Genomic DNA, 21,592 nt, shown 5'->3' with positions numbered 1-21,592 from the left:
CATCATTTATCATAATGATCGATGCCAATAACCTTTACGGTGGAATCATGCAAAAGTTCCCACTTCCTCTGCGCGAGTTCGAGTTGTTTGACAAAAGTGAGTGGACAGATGAAAATGCCAAAGAAATTTTGAATCGAATTTTGAACACACCGGACGACGATGAAACAGGATATTTTGTTGAAGTTGACTACAGATATCCGGATAGCTTGCATGATCTTCACTCAGATTTTCCCTTGGCGTCGACAAAAGAAGCAATAGATGAATGTTGGCTTGGCGACTATCAGTGCGATTTGTTGGCTGATATGCAAATCAAAAAACCTCCTCAGGTGAAAAAGCTCATCCAGACGCTTTTCGACAATCAACATTATACACTGCACTACCAAACGTTGAAGCTCTATGTTGAATTAGGATTGGTAGTAACCAAGCTCCCTCGAGTGCTATCATTTAGACAAGACAAATGGTTGGCGCCTTATGTGGAACTAAATACGGAAAAAAGAAAGCAAGCGCAGAATAAATTTGAGGATTTTGTCAAATTGATGGTCAACTCATCGTTTGGGAAAACCTGTGAGGGAAAACGCAACCGTATGAAAGTCAAGTTGACACGAACGGAGGAGGAAACACTGAAGTGGACAGACAAGCCGGAATATCAATCATCCAAAATTTTTAGTGAAGAGCTGGCCACTGTATGTCTACAGCAATCCGAAATTCTTTGGGACAAACCAACAATAGTAGGTGCCTGTATATTCGATTTGGCTAAGAAGTTCATGTTCGAATTTCACTACAAAGTCATGAAGAAAAACTTTGATTGTAATTTGCTTTATTCAGACACGGACTCTTTCGTGTATGAAGTGCGCTCAAGAGACTTCTTTGCAGAACTAGTGGAGAAAGTCAGAAGCTGAACAGTTCGATTTTTCAAACTTCCCAGCTCAGCACCCTCTGTACAACAGGGACAATGCCCGTGTCACGTTGAAGTTCAAAGACGAGATGGGAAGCAAGCAAATCGCAGAGTTTTGTGGACTGAAGCCCAAGCTGTACTCAATCAAGCTCGCCGAAGGCCAGTATAAGTCTTTTTCAAAACCATTCATTCACTATATAAGACCAGACAATCAACAAGCATACGGGAGGCTTTAGCAGTGAACTAAAAGTTTACTGCAGGCATGTAAACTAGAATGATTTGCTAATGATTTGATTTTATTTTTCAGGTTCCGCTAAGCAGTCAGCAAAAGGAGTCACAAAAGATGCACGCCGCAGTATGACCCATGAGCTGTACAAACGAACTCTTTTGGGCGGGGAGGTGGTGCGTCTGCTCAACACAAGAATAGCTTCAAGCAACCACAGGCTGCACACAATTGTTGTCAACAAGAAATCTTTGTCAGGCTACGATGACAAACGATTTATTATGAGTGACCAAGTTTCCATGCTGCCCTATGGTCATCGTTCAATAAGAGAGTATTTGTTCTTCAAATCAATAATGAATGAGCCCGATTGGGGCGCGGATGACTTGGGCGAAAGCGAGCAGGAACGCGGGCAGCAGGCGCAGGAAAGCGGGCAGCTGGCGCAGGATAGCTCGCAGCAGGTAAAAAACAAAAAACCAACAAAAAACAAGCGCCAAATGCAACAGTCAGCAAACGTTCCACAAACTAATAGCACTCTAAACACAAAGTTCAACTCAATTCTCGACCCAGGTTTTCACCAGCGAAATTGAGGACGAATTGAATCAAAATTTGGTAGATTTTGACAATTTTTCAGAGTTTTCGGACAGTGGTTCTTCTACGGACGCAGCTTGCGATGGGTTTATTCTTAGTCAAGCGATAGAAGATTCAGATAGGAGCCCCCAACCTCCAATCACAATTGATGAACAACCGCCAGCTAACCTCCCATTAACAATTGAACAACAAAATCTGCAAGATCAACCACCTACCAAAAAGAGAAGACGAGCAAGAATCATAGAAAGTAATAGCGAAGAGGACTGAAGAACCAAAACAAAACTAAAAAGTCTTGTCTCATCCTGTATTTGTACCTATATTGTCCAAAAGCCACTTGAGGCCGGGCTTATATGGCTCAATTGACTTTTTAAAAAGTTAAATTTGTACCGTCCCTCCTTTTTGGGCTAGAAATTTCTTGTGTGTAGTGAGTGAGGTCATGTGATAGGGAGGGACACTGACGTACCAGGAGGGGTTGATCTGCCACGGCATGTGACAGAACACAGTTCTTCCTGCACATATCAGAATGCTTGAAAGTTCGTTTTGCAACAAAATTTGTGTCGCAGAGAACCTATTAAGTCAGCTTATCCGCTGCCATACATGCAGGGTTTTTCTTATTCATTTTACACCCGATGAAAATCAGTAGAACCGGATTTTGAAAAAATAGTTCCTAACCATATATCCGGTCTACTAAAAAAATTTACTCAATTGTTGCGCAGGGTGATGTGTAGCTGTCCGTTGATACCCTCTTGGACAACGCGATCTTGAATATCGAAAATTCGTGGATTCCTACACTTTCCACAGTGGCAAATATTCAAATCAATGATAGTTCTTCTGTTGATGCAAAACTTGATTCGGCCTACTCTTCTGATGGTACCTGAATTAATGGTTAAGTGACTCTACTTGAAGTCACTGAGAACTTCTGGTGTTTATTGAGAACCAAGAAGCGTTTCGAGATATTAAGTCAATAGTTCGAAGTGACTTCAGCACAGTCACTTAATCATGCTTAAAAGATGAAACGCGCACGTTTTAACTTCTGGCACTATATACTTTCAGCATTTTAATTCGTACAATTCTCAATTCGAAATTTCTCAATTAGTGAGAATTTTTACGATTCTCAATTCGTTCGCTTGGTTACCCCCCCCCCCCCCCCCTGTCGGTACGCTACGCCCCCTCTCCCGTTACGAAACAGATACTATTACGATGTAAATCACTATAGAAAAATGGCACGGGCGTCTCGAGGGTGCAAAAAAACACATCCACTAAGGGGGGTGCAAACGGAAAAGATTCAAAATTTTAATTGAACATTTTATTGTATCCTCTTACTTTGATTCATTTGCAGATTGAACCTTAGTTGCCAATTTTCACCGCCAGACCCAATGTAGAATACGTCAAAAAAGTATATAGTAGTTGTTGGCAGAAAGTAAAATAGTTGTCGGCAGAACAGTTGTCTTCAGATCAAATTGGCAAACTTTTAAAAAATTGAAAATAGATAAAGAAAATGAACTTCAACTATTATTTCATTTTTTAACCCTGGACTGACCTCTTAGTTCCAACAGATAAAATCCAGCTTAGAGAAAGTTTGCCAATTTCATTTGTTCAACGGTGACAACCAATTGCTTATAATTTGGAAAGGTAAAAAGATACTCAACTGAACTAGAATTTTTAAAATTTAAAATGAAGAAAAAATCAGTGACAATAAGACTGAACACTTACTTACTCAAGACCTTGTTTTTCAGCCAAAAATGTTTGTAAGCCGGCTTCCACTGGTACCCCTGAAACCCTTTATTCCTATCCCCTAATTTTGATTTTTGATCTGTCGCCAATTTTACTAAGATCTTGCCGCAAAAACCTAGTGGGGGGGGGGGGGACAAAAAAACCGAAAATTTGGAACATTTTTGGCTAAAAATTGGGTTCGGTTTTGTTAAAATCGGATAAATGCACGCTTAAAAATTGCAAAAGTTAGCAGAGGCGAACAATAGAGCGTAGAAATGGCGAGATATGCGGTATGAAAGAGGGACATAGTAACGCGCCTTTGTCTAGCTCTGCACAATATGGCGGGAAATTAGCAAAGTTTGCAAATCAATATGAACTAATTCAAACAACCGAAGAAAAATTCAGACGAATGAAATAATAATATAGCACCATAAAATCTTCCAAAAAATATGACTAGAACCTCAAAAATAGGGGGGACATTTTATTCAAATTTTAAAAATTTTCAAGTGTCCCACCCCGTTGTTGTCGGGCCGAGAAAAAAGTGTCCCCCCCCCCACCACCCCCCCCCCCCCCGTTGAGGTTCTAGTCATTTTTTTATACTACTAACTAACCGTTCAGAAACTTACTTTAAAACACTGCAATTGAAAATTTCAGTTTCTCATTTCCCTTCAAAATTTTACGGTTATTAATTTCATGTGAATCTCAGTTTGGTAATACAATGCAGCTAAAATTGTAAACTGTAAGGTAGTTATAGAGTATGTTTGTCTTTGACTAAATGTCTTGATGAAACTTCATGGCACAACAATAGGTAATTTTAATAGTTAATACCACTTTCATAAGCGTGTCAGAACAGTAGGTGGCTGTGAGTTTAAGAGATATTTTAAAAATTACAAAACGTTTTCATATTTGTTATAATTGGTCTAATTTAAAACAAATATTTTTCTTTTTCTGTTAGAACTACTGATATGTTTTTCCTTCTTCTTTTCCTTTTCAGTGCTGGAAAAAGTATGGAGCAGTCTCCAGAAATGTTTCCACTGAGAAGAAAATCGAAAGTTCTCAAAGACAACAAGTTTTCACGTCATCAATCAGTTGTCATCAATTAATTTCTGTCTGAATAACCTTGTACTCTGAAAGAGTACTCTAGATTTGAATTTCAGAGAAGAGAATGTTTAGTTTTATAAAGAAAAGAAACGTGACGTGTTTGTCCACGATATAGCTCTAGAATTTGGCAGCATTTTAAACTATCGGAAAACTTGTTATTATTTTGTGAAATTTTTCAGTATTTGTTGCAATCGTTTTACATTTTCGGAGATATTATAGAGCCGGCTGTATAATTGCTGCTTTGAGCAGACTGGCTTGATCATTGAAAGTTGGTTAGCTAAGAAACAGTCAGCTGTGACGATAAGGCTTGAGCCAATACGAAAACCTCTTGTCAACGCGAATCTGCAGCGTCAACATGAAACTTTTTCTCAATTCAAATATAGGGTTTTCGAGCTAGAATTGTGGGGTTGTTCCTCTTAACTAAAGAAAACTGCCTATCTTACTCAATCAATGCTCAAACAGTTGCAGAGTAACTTTCATTTTAGATCACCATCTGTTTGCTTTATTATACTGAAAATTAGAGTAGAAACATTTTATGGTACTTTTCCGCAAACCATACAATGTTTCTGCTCTAATTTCGTTATTTCTAAAAGTTCAGCCGCTGCTTTAAAAATAATGTCTTTATATTTTACCTCTTGTTCCAAGTTACTGAATCGTAAAGTAACAGTTGCGAGATGTCACAACTGAATGAAATGGAACACATTTCATATTTTAGATGTGACCATACTTCACTCCAAAGTAGAAAAATTTCAGCAACTCCATTTTCATAACGAAAAAGTTGCTCCAAGTTTCATAGTTTGGCAATAATTTAAGCAGTATTTTTCAGTTTACTCTGTTGAATTCCTTGACGTTGAAATTTTATCAGAGCACCCTCAGTGACTGAGTCTGAATTCACCCAGTTTTGGTTGATAACTAAAACTTATCAACATCGATTGAAACCTTAAAGTAGTATTGAATCCTGCTTCTTCGGAGTTCCTTTTAGGGGCTTGTAATTGTGCAAATTGTGGTTGAAAAAACGTTTTTTTTTTGTTGAGACAAATGTTATCAAATAAATTTATATATTCCTACAAAGTTATTACTAGTATCTTTAAGCGATATTATTGTTTACAATTTTCAACTGGATGATAATATCTGCAGGTAAAATTATGCCAACAATCACTTGTATGTGTTACATCAGTTCAATTTTTTTTCCACAGCATAAGTAGGTTTTTCCCGCTGTATTTCCCTATTTTTTAAACAATGATAAAGCTGCTTAGATCACTGGAGTCGCTGACCAACCAGATTTTAAACCCTAAAGATTTTACACCAGATCTGATTGACGTGCGTTGAAACATCATCTTTGACGAATTTGCTAATAGGAATCGATATTGGAGCTGTCTTGTTTTGAGTAGAGTCTGTTTTGCGTCTCTATTTTTATACGAATCGTACTCTAACACATTCTCTGCAGCTTCGTGCTTCATCAACTTCGTGTTTTTTATTTGACTGTGTTACAGTGCTACTGATTGGTAGTAAAAGTTCTTTGCACAGATACGCGAATTTTGAGTTGAGCATTCTATAATGTTTTTATTTAAATGTTTGTTAGTTTTTGTATCTCGATAGCTAATTGATACTGTTGTATTATAAACGTCAATGTTCTATTGGTCGCTCTTTGTTTGTTACATTGGTGCTGTTTTGAAAGATCTCATATAAGTAAAACTGACTATTAATAATGGACTCGACCGACTCAGACATCGAGGACTCGCGAGATGAACATACCGAGCGCAAGAAAGCGCTGAGGGCATTATACAAGATACAGATGCCTCCTAAAATCAGCATTTTGGAGCGCGAACCGGACGAGGAAGAGCTAATGGCTATTCGCATCATTCAAAAGTTCTACCGAGGTTATCATATAAGGAAGCACATGAAAAAGTTGAAGTTGGCCAGATGTCGAGAAATTGTAGTGCGAAACAAATCTGGTATGAAAACTTATCCGTACGGATTTGTGTTGAAAAATAGATACGAGCAGAGTTTTCGGTTGACAAATATCGTGGACGTGACTTATAACAGCAAAATGGGCCAGATATTGATAATGGACACCCGGGGAGTTTCATGTTGGAAAAAATCGGAGCGGGAAAAGGCGGTTAGCAGACCCTACTTGTTCGAAAAATATCAGTCGCGTTACTTGAGGTGTTTTACGTACAGTCAGAAAATGAACGTGTACTATGCAATTTCTAAAGACTATGCCATCAAAGTCATCAATAAAGATTTCGAAGAAACTCACGAAGTCAACGCGGCAGAAGCTAGAGCAATTTCTATAGTGTTAAATGAAAAGAACGATGAAATTTGGGCTGTTGGACCTGATGGAGTCAAAATATGGGTCCTGGTTCAGCGACCGGAACTTAATTGGAACTCGGTAAAGTCGATGGTCAATTACTGGTTGCAGAAAAAGGCAGACATGCCGAACGTGGCAGGGGGTTGGACTTTGACAGCGTTCTTTGATCTGTCCGGGGAGATCTTCTTCGCCTGTTCTGAAACTGCAATAGTCATGTACAATTTGGACGGAGAAGAGATCTGTCGGGTAAACCAGTGCCATTTGGCTTTGATCACAGGAGTGGATAGAAGTGACAAGTGTGAATGTGTCATCAGCTGTTCTCATGATTCGACTGTCAAAGTCTGGAAACATGTTCAAAGGAATATCAAACATATTCATACGTTCTACTGTGGAAAGAAGCTCACTGCTTTGGCAGTACACCCTAAAGATGCTGGAATGGCGCTCGTATGTTCAGAGGACGGCTTCATTAAAATTCTATCACTTGAATGTTTGACAGAATTGAATCGAATATATGTTAGCGAGAGCCCAGTGAACAGAATTACATTCACACCTGACAAGCACCTCATTGTTGCAACTGCTAGAAACGTTTATTTCTACGATCTCAATTACCATTATAAATTTTGGGCGACTACGAGGACACCCGTGATTGGACTGGAGCTGTTGGAAGCTGATGGGAAGACAACCAGAGTCCAAGCTATTGGTACCGATAGTAGCGTGCGGCTCATTTCCCACCACGGAACATACAATTATTCAACAATTTTACCCCCTCCTAACGTGCCTGCAACCAAGCGTATAATAGGTCAGTAGCCATTCAAATAGTTTTGAAAGATTTTTTGCACATCATTGCAGAAGTTAACGTAATATTCAAATTGATGTCATTAATTTTGATTTCTCGATATAATGGCTTTTTTGCCAGAATCAGGTCTTAAAGTTAACTGATCAAGTAAAAATTTTCAGCGTTCTATTAATTGCTTTCGAACTAAGTTTGGAGCAATAATTGTCAACGTGTGTCTTTGAGAAATTGTTGCTTGACTGTTTTCTTCTAGAAGGTTTTAAATCTCGCGCTTGAGTGGTTTGGTCGAAGGGAATTGGGTAAACTAGCGAAGTGCGAGGGCAATAAGATACCCAGCAACTCTTACAGCATTACTGAGCTCTTATAGTAATATCCAGCAAAGTTGCTGAGGTGGAAGATACTCATGTTAAGGGCCATTTTGGACACCACCTCCCCACTCCAAATTCCCCCCCCCCCCACCACCACAACTTTATACCCCCAACCCTTGCTTTTATCTTTGCCTTTTGAGGGTAGCCTCCCTGTGATCAAGCTAGCTACAACCAAAGCCAACTCATCGACTGGCGTTTGAGTGCAATTCGTCCGACGGGAGTTTGTTTGTTTTTGGTTTAATTTTTGCTCAAATGCTGATCCTGTTTTAAAGAATGTTATAACTGAATGTTTTAATAGCATCAATATTATAATATGACTGACTATTGTGTATCAATAGGCGTAACCTGTCTGCGTGAGTTCAACCTAATCTATGTGCTGCTGGATGAGCAGATAGTGTGGGTGTACACAGTTCGAACTCACCCTGCGTGCCATATAGACGCCTGGAACATGGCCAGACACCAGGAACAGTTAATCACAGAACTCCTCGATGGATACCACTCTGAAACCTTCATCCGATTCCCAACAGCTGAAGACTTGACTCATCCTGTTGTTGAAAATGCATATGGAGTAATATCAGTTGTTCAATGCACAACTATCGCTTGTCTCAACTCAAAAATTAGATTCTTTAGACGTAACGTAGGCTATATGTACACGGAATCGAACTTATTTGTCTTGATTGGTCTTGAAGACGGTCGAATTCTGTTCATGGATCCGTTGACTAGTAGCAAAAAACATGTGGATTTTCGACCGAATAAACATCCGATTGGAATGATTCGATACTTCAAAGAGCAGGAGCTCCTAACAGCTCTTTCTGTTGATAAGCAGAGCCAGGCTTTCATTTCCATTTGGAAGTTACCTGATGTGGAAATGATGAAAGAAATCGCCACCACAAATGATTGCATCAATTACTCATTAGTAGCCAGAAGTGTTCTTTCTGGTCATCAATCAGGAGTATTGAACATACATGTATGGAACACTGTCAAGGGTAAGAGAAATGAAAAGCAGACCCAAGCAAGGAACAGATTCATAAAGGCCGTCAAGAAAGTCATGGCAATCTCAAGTTTCACAAAATTGAGTGACGCAGACTTAGAGCCGGATTCGGATGACGAATACGTAGACCTGGAAAAAGGTCAGACCAAACGCAAAAACACAGAACATCTTGGAAAGGTATTGAATATAGAATGCAACAACTATCTTCAAGTGTTCCTTTCAGTAGGAGAAATTGACCACACAATTAAAATTTGGTCCAAAAGCAAAACGCAACTTCGAGAAATATGTCTTGATGCTTCTTTGAGCAGCGCTTGTTTCATCACTGACTTGGGAGACATCGTATTTTCCTACAGTTCCCATTTATTCTTCATGAGTAGACACTTTCTATTCCCGGAATTGAAGAATATTCGAGAAGAATTCGAAGTGGTCAAAGACGTGGAATCCTATGTTCATGAACACTCGGAGCTGAGATTTGGGGCGGTTGCAACTCATCATAAGCAACCTGAAACCTTGGAATCCTACCTCATACCATTCAAGTAAACAAAATCAGTAACCTTAGAAAAGGAGCTTAAAACGCGGAATTTAAGGATTTATGCATCAAAAAGCATTGAGTAAAAAGAACATCTGTCTAATATTATTCTGCCTTAAATCATCGTGTGCTTTGGCATTAAGCTTTTATATCCGCTGTTTAATCCCAACACGCTTTTTTGAAGAGATAAAATGCGTTTATTAATTTTTCTAGTTGCATTCTGTTCTTTGGTTACAAATTTTGTAATAATTTCCTCCCTAATCCTCTAGCTTGCAGGAGAATTTCTATCAGTCGAAGGAGTCAATTATCAAATGGGACCAAGACGGCCAAAGAAGAGTCAGGTATGACGATGATGATTATTCGGAGTCAACTGAGACCACTTTTGATTCCCTCAGAGCTGACTCGGAAACTTATGCTTCTATTGGAAGTTTTGCTGAAAACAGGTGAGCTTTCAACATTCATTTTAGTATTACTGCGCTATTTCAAGCGGTAAATAATGCTAGTTACTGCAGAAGATATAACTGACATTTTAAATCTGCAGCTTCAAGTACTGTTTTGGCACTGTTTCTGTTTTTTAAGCTGCGATAGCGATATGAACGACTGTGAATTGGTCTGGAGTAATAATCAGTGATCTGGAAATTAGTCTGTTTAATTTTCTCGTTTGTAATTCAATTTTGTCAAGATGTATGGAAAAAAAACATGGGCCAAGTATAGAAACTTCTGACATTAATCGAGAACAGCGTTGGGGTTGGAGAAATTAGCCATAAATTAGAAAAGACTTTACAAATTGATCAGTTTATTTTAACTTCTGGCATTGTAAATAGGAGCTTCCAGCATCATGAGATCCGGCGCTATGGACTTTCAGCATTTGAAAACGTGCGCTAAATCAATATATTTTAATGAATGATGTTTTTAGTCAATGATGATATTTTTAACTGTTTCAGGTACAGTCATTGGGACTTCATCAAACCCTCGATGAATGTGTTGATTGACGACGATGACGATGAAGAAGACGACCTGTCAACAATCTCGGGCAGATCCTCCCGAAGTGACGTCATGAGCCACCTTCAGCTCCCTGCCTCCTTCAACCCGTACACCCCTCACGTAACCACATCAGACCCTCTGTTCAAGAAGATGTCAGTGGGCGCCAAATTCAAGTTGCCTAGAATGGTGTCGACACCAACTCCCTTAAGTCCAATTTTGAAAGAGGAGGGAGTAAAGGAAGAACAAATGGACGAACAAAAGATGGTCCAGATGTCTCCCGACAACGGTAATTTTGCTTATTTAGCCTATGAATATTTCACAAGTGTGAAAATTTGGCTAAAAATTGCAAAGATGCTATTCGTACGAATTAAGTTGCACTAAAATCTCGACCACTGAATAAATCTCGACCACTGAATAAATCTCGACCACTGAATAAACCTCGACCACTGAACATGGAGGTATACAAGTTCCAATTAAAATCTTATAGTAAAGCAAATAATGCAACTTTAGAGGACCGATGAGACCTGCCATCATTAAGACTACGAGTCAAGACAAACAACAAAATCAAATATCAACAACAAACATTATTTATATCCAAAACTCAATGTTTCTTAATAACAAAGTCAAAACATCAAAATAAAACCTAAACTAAGCAAATTAACTTGTAATACACTAGAAAAAACATCGGACAAGTCATTTTTGAGACTCGGTAACAAGTAGGCAAAAAGAACAAAAACAGCAAAGTTCAAAAATACGTTTATCTTTTGGAAACAAATGAATAAAATCATTAGAGATCAACTGGAATCTTTAAATCGGTTTGTGTTTATTCATATCTGCATATGAAGACGTTGAGACCGGTCATTATCCAGAATATTTTGTACGTGTACAAAAACAAAGGACGAATACAGACTGAAACAAAATTTCAGTTTTGACAAACGACAAATATACGAAAATCAAAATTTTGCGAAAAAACTGTGTCGAAGCCATTTGATTTTTTTTCCGAAAAACTAATATAATCAATTGCACCTTCTTTGAACTCGAATAAACGATATGTGACCTCTGAAAAACCATGTGACCTCTCTAGACTAGGTAACAAGTAGACAAAAAAGGCGAAATTAAATTTTAAAAAACAATCAATTTCAAAGCTTTAAAAATATTAGCTATCAGCTGAATTTATTAATTAGGTGCATTTCTCCAAAAAAACCCGTTGAGATCTGTCATTATTCAGAATGTCATATGTCTACAAAAAGAACGACAAATAGAGACAAATCAATTTGAAATCAGTTTTTGCGAAAACCCCGCATGGAAGCCATTTAAACAATAAGCAGTGCTCAAAACATTAGATATAATTAATTGTGCTTTCTTCAAATAGAGACAAATATTTGAATTTGTCTCTATTTGAATTTATTAATTAGGTTCATTTCTCCAAAAAACCCGTTGAGATCTGTCATTATTCAGAATGTCATATGTCTACAAAAAGAACGACAAATAGAGACATAAATCAAATTGAAATCAGTTTTTGCAAAAACCCCGCATGGAAGCCATTAAAATAAGCAGTGCTCTAAAAACACTAGATATAATTAATTGTGCTTTCTTCAATACTAATTTTGTGAAATGCGACCTGTATTTAATGAGACTGTATAAATAGAACAGCAAATTAAAAAAAATTACGTCGATTTTTTGAAGCATTTGTTTTCAAAGTCATCAGAAACTTGAAATATCAACTGAAATCAGTAGACAGGTTCATAGGGAGCTGCTAAGATCTGCAGTTAAAAAGAATTTTTTACGGCTTTAAAAAGAACCACACATAAAAATGACAAATAAAAAAATAAAAGCAATTAATTTCTGCTTGAAGACTGTGTCGAAGTCTCTAAAGCCATAATTTTTCCGTAGAAAAATTAATATAATCGTTAGTGCCTTCTTCTAACCACCAAAAATGTAATAACTGATCTGTCAATAATGTGACAAGTAAGTTAAGTAAAAGAATCTAAAAATTGGAAAATGTCCAAAATTCGGAACTTTGTGAAAACTCTTAGTATCAAAACCGAAATGCCATTACTTAAAACGTTGAACCGCAAAAAAATAATAATTTTTTATCCATTAGAAAGTCCAGATGACCTGTTTCTGCTAACGTTAAGTTTAATTTTGACCAAGAAAAGAGTGACAACCCTCAATAATCCATTGTTTATTTGAAAACGAAACAAGTACCTTTAAAAGTCGAAACGACCATACGATATCGACTAAAAAACTAGATAGGTTTCCTTCTAGCCAATTCTGCCAGTCTTTAGTGAACCTTGATTTGAATTGCTCTGTCCTGTAATTAACGTAAAGAGCAAAGAATTCACAAAAAATTAAAAGGACTGTTGCTTTTCGTCCATTAGAAACACGTAATTGTGTCGAATATTATGGATGTGGATAATTTTACAAAAAAGTCAATATATCAAAATGATGCATTTTGGATAATTATTGACTTAAATTATCAAAAAACCGGCAAAGTTTTATTTCAAGAGCACTCTCAAAGGTAGCGCAAGTTAAACTAGCCCTTTCTTGGTTTAACGAAGATTGTATCATCAGTTTTCAAAAGTGTTAATCCGGCAAATTTAAAGTGGACTAAAGTAGCTGATTTTGTGCCATCAAAAATTGGATCAAACAGTTCAACAATGCTCGTTTATCTTTAAAGGTAAAACCAACAACACTCTTGTTAACAATTTCAACATTTCAGCAAAATTGGTGAAAAAAAATACAGTCAGACGGAATACGTAAAAATTTTGCACAAAAAAAAAACGAAAATCAGTCGAAGGTTCACAAATTTGTTAACCTCGACAACTCCGTGGAAAAATGAATTTCTATTGTTTTTCTAATATATTCTACGCTGGACAGGCCTTTTAATGATACACTCACAACCCCTTACGATGAATATATCGGTCGGTCAAAATTGACAAAAAAAGAAAAAAACACACTTGAGTATATAGATCCTCCCCTACTAAAGTGGGCCAGAACAATAAAACTACTAAGTCGCTCTAAAATCTGGATCGCTGAATGAACGAACTAGTTTTCGGATTCCGTATTGCATGTTGTTTTAGTCACTGAAGCTGAAATAAGTCTCAAACATTTTCTTGCTTTTGCAGGCGATGGGGATGACGTACCTGATGACACTGATGCTGCTGTGACTTTGGAAGAGGATTTGAAAGATGAGGCCAAATCCCCAAGTCCCATCATTGCAGCAGCATCGCCCTCTCCGAAAAGACTGTCCTTGACTCTGTCAATGCCACCTGCCTCTGCTGCCAGAACCCCCATCTCACCAGTAAGTTTCTCTCCTTCCAGATGGGAAAATACAGGCTTGCATTTTCCCAGCTATGGTACCTTTAAGTACTTTCAATGCCTGCAAAAAATCAAAAGTCAATATACAATTTTTAGCCAAATGCTCTTTCGAAACCCATCCGAGTAATTTGTCCTCTTAGAGACTTTTTGAATGCCTCGCACGTCTCAATGAACAGTTAATAGACATAGCTTAAAATTCATATCGTACATCCATCTTAAATGAAGTGCAGATATCAATGTGAAACGCCAACATACAATCTGTCGGTGCTCTCTTTCGAGTTTTGGTGTCAGTTACCCCTTAGATTTCAATTGGAGGCGCTTTACTGACTGAAAGTGCCAAACATTTACCTGTCATTTACAATCAAAATTTGCATTTACCCCTAATCAGAAAGTCTCTTAATGACTAATGATATATTACATGATATAAAACATTTCTAATGCATTTTTTGTATGAACTATGAACAACTGATTAATCTAACCTACGGAAGATTTCAGTGTATATTTAGGTATTACAGGCAAAGAAGGTTTAAAAGCGTTAAGATGAAGTGAATCCTTAAATGAATTCGTATAAGCAAAACGTAAGAAAAGGTAATTCAACTAACGTCTTGAAGTATTTTGCTGCAGGTTTCTCGAAGGTCCTCTAAATCCAATGTCGTAACACCAACGCCACAAGCTGCCTCGCCTGCTTCTAGACCTCCTGTTCCCGTGGCGCCAGTGATCAGAAAACGATCAGCTCCTCGTCAAGGTCGTGTAGGTGCCATGGGTCGACGTCAACCTCAGAACACATCTGAGACGGAACTTCTCACCGTCCTCTCTTTTCCACAAGCGAAAGAAAGTCTACTTGCAGTAGCGCCCAAGCCGAGAGAAGTTGCAGAAACAATCATCAAGAGGCTGAACAAATCTGCATCTAAGCAAACGCCTATTGAAACCAAAGCGATAGACATTCCAACTTTTGAGCGCCCACCGTTGCCAAGCTTGGAGAATTTGGGTGCTATTGAAATAAAATCAACAGATGTAAACGAGCAGAGCGTTAATAGCAAAACAACCAAAGAAGACACTGTATATTCTACACATGTTATTGAGAAGAGGAAAAGTATGTGTGATTCCACGAGCTATGATACAACTAAAGTGTCGCATGGCGAGACAATAATCGACCGACAGCAATTTCCAACAGACACAGCTGACAGTGAAACTATCAAAGTTGTCGTATCGTCAAAATCAAAGCCATCATCAAGTCCAGCGGAGTATTCCGAATTGGAGACAAGTCAATATGGAGATACCGTGAGCTACAAAGATACGACAATGCAAACTTACCCTGAGCACAGAGGAACTGAGAAGAGATTTCAATTTGCCACCTCGGAAATATCTCGAAACTATGACAAAGCGTCGCTAGCAGCCGAACAGAACATGAAATGGGTGGAGAAACAGCTTTTCAGCCATGAAATGAAGAAACGTGTCAAAGAACAAAGAATTCAGGCGGTTAGAAACAAACAACTAGAGGATATGTTTAAGCTTTGGTATAAACGGCAGCAGTTTGAAAATCGACAATCGACATCAGTGGATGCGTTTTTCAAAATTCTCGCCACCGATTTTATCAATCATGTTGTATCGAGGGGTCAAGAAATTGACGAAAACTCGTTACCAGAGGCACTGAAAGAGATGCTGCGTGTTAAAATTCATGAGCAAAATCAATTAAAACAAGCATCAGAAGGCGAATCGAAACTGCAGAAGGAAGTAAGAGACCCAAACAGTCGTGAAAGTAAAGATTCTCGGACAAATATGGGAGGGTATCGAGTTCCTGCAATGGTGCAGTATGAAAGGTTTTTTAAACCGAGTTCACAACTTGGACAACCTCGGAACGAACTGGAAGATAGTTCTCTGTTTGTGGACATGTCAGAAGCGGCTTTATTGTTGGCCGCGGAGTCGAGACGCAACTCGCTAGTGGACGTTGAAAGAACTGCCTCTGCTATGGCAGATTGCAGACCTGTGTCCAGACTCTGTAAAAGGTAGCGTTTAGTCATTACTTTCTTTCCACAGTCTGTCAATAGTTTGTTTAGAAGTTTGTTTAAAAGTGAATTAATACAAATCTTTGTTATCAAACTTTGATCCGGAATCAAAAGTTTTTGCTCATTAAAGGTTCAAATAAGTGTGTTTTTTGTTGAAGAATGCTTCATTCTTCTCAATCGCTCTCTATAACATCACTCCTGTTCTCCTTAAGTTTCAGAATTCTTCTCGTTTCAATCTTCATTGAACTCTTGAAAATTATTTATGTTCTCCCCGCTCGTTGGGTGAGACAATATTTACAAAAAACAAAAACGAAGGTCCCCTCTCATTGGGCGACACTTCTCAAAAGACTCCACTCTTCTTGGAGTCCACAATGTTTGCCCAAAATAGAATTTGTCCAAAAATATTGCAAAAGTGGGGGTTACGGGACTCGTGCCAGCAACATTGTAGCCGATCCTCGTACAATCACAACGGAAACCGACTGAGCCAATCTATCAAAAGCGATAGCATGTCCTTGCGACTGATAATTCCTGCTGTCAGCTAACAGAGCTATGCGCTTTAACGCTTTCTTGAGAGTAACTGACAGACCACCCAATGACTCAACAGCAAGAGGAACAAACAAAATTTCTTGCTCAGAGCAATTATTTTCGTGTTGTACATACTTTCGCTCTTCGGCTGCTTCAATCGCGTAACCAGACTTCTCTGCCGCATGATTTATAATGTTTGGTTGCAGTGGAGAAGTTACGGTGACGTCTAGAGCAGCTGGACGACCTGATTTCCATGAAGGCAGAAATATGTCGCCAGGGCGAGAACCGTTTCCTGCAATAAAATTCCGTTTTTCGATGACTGGGGACAAGTTAGCTGCTGAGCAAGCTGATGCAAAACGGTCACGAATCCTGTCATACCAAGAAATTGCATCCCCTCTTCCGGGACAGATGACGGCGTGGTCACCAAAAAGTCAAGGGTCCCAGACCTGCAGTAAGGGCATTTTCTTTCATCTTCATAAACTGCAATACCTAGTCTGTATTTGACACTAATTTGAAATTCACTGGGACTCAGATGGAGACCTAAGGCAGGAACTGGAGGTGCCGCAAGCCATGCGCCGGAATGAGGCAAACAGAGTGATTGCAGTCTTGCTTTCTCTCTGTTTGACGACTGATTTCTTAGCAGCTCAGAAAACTTTTCAGTATCTACAGCTTCTTGAATTTTCTTCCCGTGTGTAGGAATTCTAGTTGAAAGGTTCAAGGCTTCCATAGAGTTCCTTAAAAACTCTACTGTCTGACGCACGCTGGTTTGTAATTTTCTGAACCAAGTCATCAGATGCTAACACTGAGCCCACATATGCGGCTCTGTATTGCTCTTGCGATTGTCGTACTCCGAGGCCAGAAATGTTTATTGGCAAGGTTGACTGCATCCACACATTGTCACAGGTGACAGTACCTATTATTTGATCTAACTCATCCCGTTGGCTGGAATTGAAGACTTTAAAACATCGATCAGATGGCGTGTTAGTGCGTAGAGAGCAGACTAACTTTGGTGTTCCTAGGCAATAACGAAGTATGCCGAGAGCCCATTGAGGATCATCGATATAACTCAAATTTTCCAAGAGCGACACAACCTTCTGAACACGTTTCTGCAGGCAAAAGAAACAAATTCTGGTGATCCGACTACGGCACCCAGTACTTCAAAACCATTGCCCATCATTCTTGTAACTTCTTGATCAACTGAGGGTAGATCTACGATTGACCAGAGTTTGCACTTGTCTTTCCTAAATACAGACCCCTTTTTGGACCTTCATTGGCTAAGATATCGAGCATAGTTCGGATTTGAACTATGCTCGAACCTGCAACGAAATCATCGTCCAAATAGCAAGTGTGCTGGGTAAGATTTGGAACCGCGTCTCTTATTTTTGCTATAACAGGCCATAACGTCAACGAAAAGAGAAGTGGACCCAGGGGATCTCCTTGTTGAACACCCGATTCACTTTGAAGACTGGCGTTATTATACAGTAGTGGCACATGCTGAGAGTAGCAAAAATATGTGAAGGCTGCAATACCTGGTATGAAATCGCATGCTGCTTGCAGTAAGTGTGAACGCTTAACCGAATTCAAGGCATTTCGGAAATCAATCTGAAGCACTCCTTCCATAGAGTCAACGTTGAGGATCTTTTCGTAGGTGATTTTCGAGGAGTGGATATTTGCTTTCGCACCTCCGCTGACTCCAACCCGTGGCTGAATGGAATCGAACAACTCAATTGCTTCTGATTTTGCTTCTTTCACTAAACATTTAGCAATAGGGCGCCTCAGGATTTCACTGACAGCTATTGGGCGTACTCCTCCTTTCTTTTTGGATAGAGCGGTGAGCGATGCGCTGCAGAGGGCTTTTGAAATAAATGAAGGAAATTTACCCCTGCTTCCTGTATTTACAAACCTTGTTATTGCTTTAATGGCGGATTCAGAGTGGTCGGGAACAGCACACTCTACTACGTGCAATAGATGCTCTCGATACATCTTGGAAGGACCAGCAGCAGTGTACTTGCTGAAAGTTTTCAATTGTTCAAAAACTATGTTGTCGCTAAATTGATACGCACTTGAAGCAACATTGTCTGGTTGGAGCAAAGTTGGAGGCGCTTCTTGGTATGTAGCTCTTCTAGTGCTTTCAGAGTAGCTCTGCTATTAGGCGCAAGTCCCTCAGATGACAGGATTTTTGCGGCGCGACCAAATTGACCTTGCAAACATAGACTTTTAGCTCTGCTGGCTAATTCTTCTATTCCGTTTGCGGATTTTTTCTTCGCTTGTTTCATTGCCAAGGCTTCTGTCCAAAGGTTTGCATATTCACCCGCATTCCATCGATCGATGCGATCAGAGAGCCGCTGATCCTGATTTCGTTTATGCTTTTTACCTCGGTTGCTCGCACGCAGGATGCACTTCGAGACAGAAAACAATTTCTGCCAATTTAGTTATTCATCTGGTGTTGTGGCACAATCATCCAGGATGCTGGTTAGCAGTTGTGGTTTACCACTTAGTTCTAAATTTGACCAGAACGAAACGACATGTTGGAACATGTGAACTAACTATTGTCTGTAAACAGGGCAGTTTTTTGTTCTCGTCCAGTATTGTTTGTTCGTTTTCAAAGAAATTATCATCAAGCTGGTTTTGCTCACACGACGCGAGGAGTAGGTCAATTTTATCTGAAATGTCTTTTATTTTTTGCGATTCTTCAAGTTATGTTTGTGCTTCGAATGGGCCCAAATTGATTTCTCATTAAACCACGTGTCATGCTCTGAGCCCCAACCACTATATCTAATTTTGGTTTCATGCCCCGAGTTTTCTAACACTTGCACCTTATAGAGTTTATTGACAGTGTCGGGGATGAAAAGTATGGTTCCTGGTGTTGTGTGGAATTGCTCTTTTACACTCAGGTCTTGAAAGTTTTGCGTCAAACCAGTATTTGCATCACTGATGGGGTCAGAGTCATCAATGATGTCTCGTGAGCTAGCATTATCTTGAGACTGGATTTGCAGACGAACACTATCGTTCACAACAGTTTTTCTTAGATTGTAATTCATTTTTCCCATATTCGAAACTGTATTTATATCATACGGGGGATTGCAAATCGTAAAAAAAACGAAGTGCTTTCCCGAATCGAAGGTTCTTTTTTTCGATAGCTAGACTGTTGATCGTGCTGTTGTCGACCACTACTTTTTTGATGACTTGCCTAGGAATTATTAGGACAAAAATTTTTAGGACAAAAATTTTCTCTGAAGTGTCCTCCCCGTTGTGGCTATTTCTGTTGCAGTACTCGACTGCTTTTTTTAAAGGGCTACCGTCGGTATGACGTTGGAGGGGGGGTGATCAAGAACAATCTCACCGGGTTTTGAAGCTCGGTCTTTAACTCTTGAGGTAATTTACTTCAATAAGGTTGTTCCAAATTTTAAACGAATTCAATTTCGAGCTTAGCTCTCATCAACTCGGCGACTTAATTTCAACACACGTGGCAGACTTCAAATTTTCTCTCGGCCAATTTCTGCATCAAACCCGTATGAGCAATGAGAGATGATAGTGAGCTTGGATCATTCTAAGAAGGATCGCGCAACTGTGCTTTCGCACAGCTAGTTCCGGCCTTCCACTTGGAAAGCTAATTATCACCTCCAGCAATGTTCAACACAGTGACAAAGGTCGAAACTTTGGAGTATATACATTTTTTATTATTGCAAGAAATAGCAAAGTAAACGAACGAGAAACGCGGGCGTTTTGAAAAGCAATCTTTATTGCCATTTAAAACAAGTCAGGCTTTGCGCAACATAGTTGAATTAACTCAGATCACATTTTTTTATAAGAGCGTAAAATAACGAAAAGTAGCAGCAAATACGGATAAAATTGAACAAACATTTTTCCTCAGCTCAAGCTAAGCATTTATAGGTAACTCACAGTATCATGAGTTGACAAAAGTACTGAAAATGGGGATCTGTTGTTTCGACCCCACCCCAATGCTTACTCCCCCAGTTACAAATTATGTGCTGTCGTATAGCACGTTACCGTGTAACAAAATAGCACGTATGCTTGGAAGGCGTAACAGATTGGGGAACAGAATTGATCCGAAAACGGAATGAAACGCGGAAAAAGTCGAAAGTCTCATCTTATTGCTCAGCCGCCCACCCCCCCCCCCCCCCCCCACACCATCACCGCATGCTCGGCCCCCTTGAGATCACCCCCCCCCCCCCGCCTCCGGTGAAAACCCGCCCCCGTCCGCCTTTTCACCTCATTTCGCCCGTAACACCGAACGCTCAACGCAACGTTTTATCAATATAAATATGTACTAACTTTCTAAAAAATATTTGAAACAGTAATTTCAAATGTTACAGCGCAAATGCATCGACCAAAGTGAATTACAACGATCACCTTGTGAATTACGACACAGACCGGCCTGTTAGCTCCTTCGGACCCATGAAACCGCATCACAAAACATCAAAGTCCTCGAAAATACAGTTCTCTCATTACAAAGCAAGTGAAGCCAATATTCCCAACAGAACTAGCTCCGCTAAGTCAATCCCGAGTAAATGCACCGAGTATATTCTGGTCAGAACAGTGCCGGACACAAATTCACTCTTCACACCACCTTCCAATACGGAGAAACATCTGCTATCGAAGAGATTTCCAAACATTTATCAACAGGCTGTTGGATTGAGACAGGGCGTTTATTCTGCTCCGAAGAAATGATACTTTCATACATAAATTTTACAATTTTAAAAAATTCGTTTGATTTACGTCTCAGTTCATAAATTTAAGAGTGATTTCGCTGTTTCTTTTAATTTATGAACGGTTATGGACTTCTTAAAGCCATAGCGTAACTTTTTCTAGCTTTTTAAAAAGTAATTGTAAAGCAGACTATAGTCGATTTCATTTATTTCTGCTTCAAGCATTGCTGGTTTCAAGCAATAATTTTCAACCTTTCTCAAGGGAGATGTAATAGTAGTACAGATGTTTAGTTTTTCGGCTGAAAATATTCGTTTTAATTCATTGTACGATGTTAATTTTGTCACTTTACTTTGGTTTCTTCTTGCTGAGCTCAAAAAGAGCACTTTTGGCTACCTCTTCTTGTCGCTTTTTAACTGCTGATATGTTCACGACAATGAATTTTTTCAATCTTAAAATGACATCTCTTCTAATAAATTTTATCAATGAAGGTGAAGGTTACTGGTCAAGGACACCATAAGTAATTTCAAGACAATTACGAAGAATTGAGCTATTTTATTTGAAGGTATACTTTTA

At 39.0% G+C, this 21,592-nt stretch overlaps 1 protein-coding gene across 1 annotated transcript; it reads left to right on the top strand.

Moving 5' to 3' along the window:
* Positions 1-4,051: 4,051 nt before the first annotated feature.
* LOC142339025 (uncharacterized) lies at positions 4,052-21,180 on the top strand. The gene is made up of 7 exons (XM_075388644.1): positions 4,052-7,630; positions 8,331-9,519; positions 9,782-9,955; positions 10,457-10,782; positions 13,625-13,800; positions 14,442-15,823; positions 20,686-21,180. The coding sequence occupies exons 1-7, from the start codon at positions 6,229-6,231 to the stop codon at positions 21,038-21,040; spliced, it is 5,004 nt and encodes a 1,667-aa protein (XP_075244759.1). The 5' UTR covers positions 4,052-6,228; the 3' UTR covers positions 21,041-21,180.
* Positions 21,181-21,592: the final 412 nt, after the last annotated feature.

Source organism: Convolutriloba macropyga, chromosome 5 (genome assembly GCF_964194025.1).
Source record: "Convolutriloba macropyga chromosome 5, txConMacr16.3, whole genome shotgun sequence".
NCBI lineage: Eukaryota > Metazoa > Xenacoelomorpha > Acoela > Convolutidae > Convolutriloba > Convolutriloba macropyga.
This window is presented reverse-complemented; position numbering and strand designations above follow the sequence as displayed.

Bases quoted from the DNA above. Each gene is read 5' to 3' on its own strand.
- LOC142339025 (XM_075388644.1), top strand. From the start codon at position 6,229: ATGGACTCGACCGACTCAGACATCGAGGACTCGCGAGATGAACATACC. The intron at 9,520-9,781 runs GTAAACAAAATC...CTAATCCTCTAG, and splicing joins TCCTACCTCATACCATTCAA to CTTGCAGGAGAATTTCTATC. The intron at 9,956-10,456 runs GTGAGCTTTCAA...TAACTGTTTCAG, and splicing joins GGAAGTTTTGCTGAAAACAG to GTACAGTCATTGGGACTTCA.